Here is a 6,422-nt window from a genome sequence, read left to right as displayed (position 1 = left end):
CTTTTGAAACTGCCTCTCTCTCTGGTATCTCACCGCTGCGTCGGTGCAGGTAGGGGATTGAGTTCGAGCTAGCTCGAATAAAGGCTCTTTGCTTTTGCATCGGACTCAGCTCCCTGGTGGTCTTTGGGAATCACGAATTCTGGGCATAACAGTAACAGGTATACCTCCTGTATACATGGGGAGACCCAGGAAAACGGCATCACTCCTTGAAATGGCGCAAGTCACCACCTTAAATATAATGTCCACCTGTCGGCAAATGAAGATTATGGGGGCCTTCAGGTGAAGCACAGTAAAGATGGATGAGATTGTTACCATATTTGTTGTTACTTTGTCGACAAGAAGTTTCTAGAGTTTTAGAGTTCTTCCTTCTCTTCCTGGGGAGACACCCTTACATGGACATTGCCTTAAAAAATGCAAATGTTTCTTACAAAAGGGTAACTTTTACTTGTTTTTCTGAGCTCCTGTCCCTTTTTTGTTTCGTTTTGTTTTGTTTTTAAATAATCAGCCTAAAATAACCCTAACAGGCATATTTAAGGGGCGGCAAAATTTGCTCACCTTCTCTCTTCCTCCACATGAGAGGTTGCGGGGATGGGGGGCAGAGGGCTGTCCCCACAGTCACTGTTGGGCCTCCTGAGCAATCCTGGAGGTTTGCCCAGGCCCGAGGCCCAACGACTTTCGGGCCGGGATATAGCCTTCGGGAGCCCCCCCCCCCCCCCCGACCCTCCTCCTCCGCCTGCACCTGGGGCCCCAGGGCTCTTTCGGGCCGGAACCCCAGTGTTTGTGCCGTCGAGGAAGAGCGGACCCGTTTTCCCGAGCTCTCGCGGTTGCGAGCCACTTCCGGTTGCGAGCGGCTCCGGAGCGGAGGGCGGCAAGGGGCCGCGGGACCGCGGGCTGGTGCGGATCTCCGGCCCGGGCTGTGGCTGGGTGTTGGGGGGGTGCCGTGCGGAGTGAGGTCGTGGTGAACAGGGCGGGTATTAAAACACACCCGGGAGCAGCAGCAACGCAGGGAACGAACTGGGGCCGGGAGCGCCGAGCAGGATGCTGACCGCCTCCCTAGCGCTCGGGGCCACGGCCCGCGGGCTCCCGGCTCCCGGCGTCCATGGAGACCACGCCGAGGGTCCCTGCACCCGGCGGTTCTCCTGTAGGACTCCCCTGCCGCACCTCGGTAGCAGCTCCCGGGAGACTTGTTCCCACAACTCCTGGTGCAGCTCCAGCCACTGCTGCTTCTCCGTTTTCGTTCTGTGCGCCATTTAGTCCTCATGGACCCTCCGTTGCTCACGCGGTCTCAAAATAAGTAAATAAACATTAAAAAAAAAAATCACTGCCATAGTGGCACATTTTGGAGCAGCCTGCCCTTGTCCCCTGTGGAACACAGTATGTGCTCAATATTTGTTGATTATTAAACAAATCAATAATAGGTAAAAAGTCTTTGGCATCATAGAACTTGCTCTCACAGAATTAAAGTGGTTTGGAACCTGGAGAATGGGAGGTACCCGAGAGCGAGAAGCTCTTGATGAGGCTGTCCAATAAATAGGAATATAATGTGATGCACCCATGTAAAGTTTTCTAGTAACCACAGTCAAAAAAGACGGGTGAAACTAATTTCAGTAATATATTTTATTTAAACCAGTATACCCAAAATATTAACATCTAGTAATATAAAAATTAACCAAATATCTTACATTTTCATACTAAAATCTTTGAAAGCTGTATTCCTACTTATTGCACATCTCAATTCAGGTATATTTTCATTGAAAATACTTGATCTATACTGAGATTATACAAAATTTAAAATGCTAAAAGTAGATTCACATATCCAAATATACTTTAAATATATCTAAAGGTTTTCCAATAACTGAATTATGTTTTAAAATTTAATTAAAATCAAATAAAATTAAGATTGCAGTTCCTTAGTTGCATAGCATGTGCACTTGGTGGCTACTACAGCGGACAGTGAAGATCTCAATCAGAAAGTCTACTCACGATAGGCCAGGGGGTAAAGGAGAGGGTAGCACCACACGTATGCCAGGGAGGGAAGTGTGCATTCTTAAATGCAGTGTAAGCTCTTTACGCAAGTCACACTGGAGGGCAGATTCTTCTGGTCCTCAACACGGAGGTATGGCTTTCTAAAGCAGACTAATTCTTTAGCATGATTGCTGTTTAGATTTTAGGTTCTGCGGGAATCATTTTTTAGGGGTGGGAAAAGGGTCTAGCAATGCTGGTCACATGTACCATCTCTAAGTAGAATCTTATTGTGTCTGATTAAGAACAGTCCTGGAAATCAGATTATTTTCCTACAGATCAGCTGTTCTCAACTGGGGGCAATCTGACCCCTCAAGGGGGCATTTGCTCACCCACCTAAGGTTTTTTTTTTTTTGCTTGTCACAAGTAGGGGGTGCTAGTAGCATCCTGTGGGTGGAAGCCAGGGAAAATCCTACAGTGCAGGGGACAGGGTACCACAGGGAACTGTCTTGCTGAAAATGTCAATACAAGCCTGAGAAACCTTGCTCTAGAGAATCTGGGTAAGAAAGACTGAGAACCTTAGTATAAGCAACTCTCTTGTGGGATCAGTATGGGAGAGCAGCTTGTTTTGTTCAAGTATTTCAAACTTTCTAGTTGTGTTTTCATTATTGGACTTTCTGATTATAGATAATTTCATGCTCAGGAAGAGAATGGAGACCTGGTCGATAAATGGTATGCACTGTGCTCCTAAGACTCAATGTACCTTCGTATGGCTTGTATCGTACCACCCAGGCTCAAATGTGACCAATGCCAGTATTAGATTACTTGCCGCTCTCTTGTTCCTATCACCATCTCCTATTTGATATTTGTTCTTTTCCCTACACCCTTGCTCCTTTTTGTTCTCTTCCTTCCATCCCTCTCCCTGATCTTATTTCTCCCTTTTCACTGATGCCCATCCATTCCTCCTGGAACCCCACCTCCCCTGCACTTGTCCATTTCCTCCCCTCAAAGCTGCTGGCTCCTCATTCAAAATCCCCAGTTCACCACCACCCCCATCTGTGGCTGAGAGCTGCCCCCCCCACCTCCGTTTAGGAGCCTTGGACAATCACAGCTGTCTTGTCAGTTCGCAAAAGCTTCAGACTACAATCCTCACCACTTTCAAAAAAAACAAAACCCATAAACAAAATAAAATACAATCAATCATTCTCTCTCGAAAAAGATGGGAGGAGCAACGCACATGCTTCTGAGGTAACCGAGAACCTGGGCTCCTCTAGATCAGGTGCTGTGCACGGAGGGTGGCGGGTGGCTCCACAGGGACCCAGTGGTTCTGATTAGTGTCTAGCAGATAACTTCTCTTCTGCTAACTTTGGGCTTGAACACAGCTCTTCTTCCAACTGGTTGCACCCTCACCATCTTTCTCTTCAGGCTTCCGCACACTTACTGGGACAATGCCTGTTTCTTCACGGTACCAGCAACTCAGACCTCCTCTAACCTCACGCTCCTGTGCCTCATGCCTGGGTTATCCCAGGGTCTGCTGGCCTTTCTTCTCTTGCTGCAGCACTCTAGGCTGTCTCTGGCCCCTTACATTTGTCTCTCCTGGACTCTTACGGTCCCTCTGTCAGGATCAGGTGGTGGACACTGCGGTGGCAATTTGGAATCAACACCAAACCTAGAAAAGGGTAGCATGGTGTCAGTGCTCCAAACTAGTCTTCACTCAGCCTTTAAAGGTATCCAACTCTAAGACTAGGACGATTCTTTGTACGAACAGGTATTCACAACTATCTGAATAGAATGTTCTAGCATCTAGAGGATAAAGGAAAACCAGTGTGTCGTGTCTTACCAACTTTAAGAGCCCTAATCTTGTGCCAGCCAGGCTCATCTTTCTTCCCACTGCAGAAGCCTCTCTAAATTCAAGGTCAGATCTGCCGACAACTCCCTTGCACGTGTCTCAGCAAGACAAAAGGTAAAGGGGGAAGCTTCACTCAGTAAGCATTTAACTTTATTTTCAAAATAAGACATTCTTAATACTAGAGATTTAATGCTTTGCTTTTCTCTTAGGACCATTAAAAAATCTTTTGTTTCAAATGCCTAAAATATTGCCCAGATGATTATTATAAAAACAAGGAGTGTGAAGCTTGAGGTTTTAAAATTTTCTACCAAGTATGTTCAGAAGACATAAAAGCCCAGTTTATCTTTATGGAGCTACAAGGAATGGCCTAAGATTCATCTCCCAGTGGGAGCAGAGACCCAAAACTGACTGTGGTGGTTTAACTAGTCGAGCACAATACAAAAGCAAGGATGTCTGACTGTGTCTTCAGGAAGCGATTCGGTCACTGCCTGGTTGTTCTGGGAAGGCTATTCCTAAACCCAGTGGGCATGGCAGTTGGATGGTGTAACTCTGAACGTGCTGGGCCTCTGGCCACAATTTCTGTCATGTCATTAAAATTCTCAAATTAGGGATGTAAAACTGTTGCAAGTACATGAACTGCTAATATATTTCCAAGCCAAAAAGAAAAAAATTGATTATAATTTAGCCTTTTAATTTAGATTAGGTTACTGTATTTACTTTAATAGTCTTCAATCCTCCAATTATAATATACTCTTTTGCTAAGGCTGAAAAGGTGCTATAAAGTTATTACTAAATTACTTTCTTAGGGTGTTTGCATTTTATCTGTTGCTATTGCAGCCTCCTCAGGTATCTCTTTTACTACCTTCCTGAACTCAGAATCACAGGACGTCAAAGCTGGAAGATACCTTACCAGTGATTGATTAGGACAGCAATGTCCTTTAGAACTTTCTGCGGATAAAAATGGTCTGTATCTGTGTTGTCCAATCCACGTGCTACTAGCCACACGTGGCTGTTGAGTACTTAAAATGTCACTAACGAACAGAATTTTCTATTTTATTTCAGTTAATTTAAGTTTATACAGCCATGTGTGGGTGACTGGATACTATACTGGACAATACAGTTCTAGACCGATCCCTCCCATGTCCTTCAGTTTACAGTGACGGGAGACTCAGGAGTGATTTATCCACATTAGAGATGCCTAATACACCATCACCCCCCTCCTTCCCAATAGCTCCTATTCATCACTTAACTGCTTTCCTTTCCACTGGAATGTCTTCCTTACCCTGCTATCTTTCCTGATGGTTTCCTCTTTTTCAGCAATGGCAAACAAATTCCACAAAATGATTGTACTCCCTACTTTAAGATAAAAATGAGATTAATATTTAGGCCATTCTAGCAGTAGTGGTGGAAAACAAATAGTATTGTTTTAGTTATTAATTTCAAAAGCAGCTTTAACTTAACACAATATATCTGGTAGGTTTCTGCTGTGTCATCTGCACGCTACGGAATGGGAAACGAAGGCAGAGAAAAATGTGAATGTTTAGGGGCACACAAGAGGCTCAGTTGGTTGAGTGTGTGATTCTTGATTTCGGCTCAGGTCGTGATCTCATGGTTCGTGAGTTCGAGTCCTACATCGGTCTCTGCACTGACAGCACAGAACCTGCTTGGGAGTCTCTCTCTCTGCCCCTTCACACTTGTGTGCGCCTGCTTGGGATCTCTGTTTCTCTCAAAGTAAATAAATAAACTTAAAAAGAAAGTGAATGTTTGCCCAAAGTTGTACACTGAACGGTCAAGTAACAGGGAGAGCTGAGAAGTAGCATTCGCTGCCTTTCCACCAAGAAAATGGCTATTTTGGGCTGCAAGTCAGCAGTATGTCAACAGACAAGGCTTTCTGAAATAACTCTTAACTCTTCCCAAGAAACTGAACTAATTTAGAAATAAAAGGAAACTTTCTCAGGTAGATTCTGTGGTGCCGGAGAAATGTTTAATGACTGAAGCTTTGCCTGCATTCAGGTTACTCAGTGTCTAAGGCGGATTCTCTGGGAACTAATGAGGCCTGAGGAGCTAAGAACGGTTCCTTCACCATCTTAGTAGAGTTTATTTGCTGTATGAATTCTCTGATGTCTGATAAGGGCCGAACTCACGCGGAAGGGCCTCCCACACTCCTCACATTCATAGGGTTTTTCACCCGTGTGGATTCTCTGGTGCTGAATAAGACCTGTGCGCCCACTAAAATCTTTCCCGCATTCTTCACATTTATAAGGTTTCACTCCAGTGTGTACTCTGTGATGTCCGAGGAGATGGGAGCGCTGAATGAAGGCCTTCCCACATTCGTCGCACTTGTAGGGTTTCTCTCCAGTGTGAGTCCTCCTGTGTTTGCTGAGGTCTGAGCTGTGACTGAAACTCTTCCCACAGTCCTCGCACGTGTAGCGCCTTCTTTCCCTCTGCGGCCACTCCACTCTGCCCTTGCTTTCAGTAGCATCTCTGGGTTCAGGAGGCAGAGGAATGTCTTTGTTAAGTCTGTCATTTACCTTGCCAAGGAACTGTGTGTCCTTGGGCGTATCTTCCTTCTGGGACAACACTTCATTCTTAGTGCTGGTTTCATCACCTG

General features: G+C 45.4%; 1 protein-coding gene across 2 annotated transcripts in view; it reads right to left on the bottom strand.

Annotated features, from left to right (window-relative positions):
* Nucleotides 1-5,776: 5,776 nt before the first annotated feature.
* Nucleotides 5,777-6,422, bottom strand: part of ZSCAN16 (zinc finger and SCAN domain containing 16) — a 29,515-nt gene continuing 28,869 nt past the window's right edge. Inside the window, exon 5 of one of the 2 annotated variants that reach the window (XM_047102048.1) lies at nucleotides 5,777-6,244. In XM_047102048.1, the coding sequence (XP_046958004.1) occupies nucleotides 5,899-6,244 (346 nt within the window). In that variant the 3' untranslated portion in view covers nucleotides 5,777-5,898. Of the gene's footprint in view, nucleotides 6,420-6,422 lie in introns of both variants that reach the window. The other variant, XM_047102046.1, reaches the window with a different exon arrangement.

Source organism: Lynx rufus, unplaced genomic scaffold, assembly GCF_022079265.1.
Source record: "Lynx rufus isolate CCGP_SWC_20201006 ecotype Redwood Valley unplaced genomic scaffold, mLynRuf1.p SCAF_6, whole genome shotgun sequence".
In the NCBI taxonomy this organism is placed as follows: domain Eukaryota; kingdom Metazoa; phylum Chordata; class Mammalia; order Carnivora; family Felidae; genus Lynx; species Lynx rufus.
This window is presented reverse-complemented; position numbering and strand designations above follow the sequence as displayed.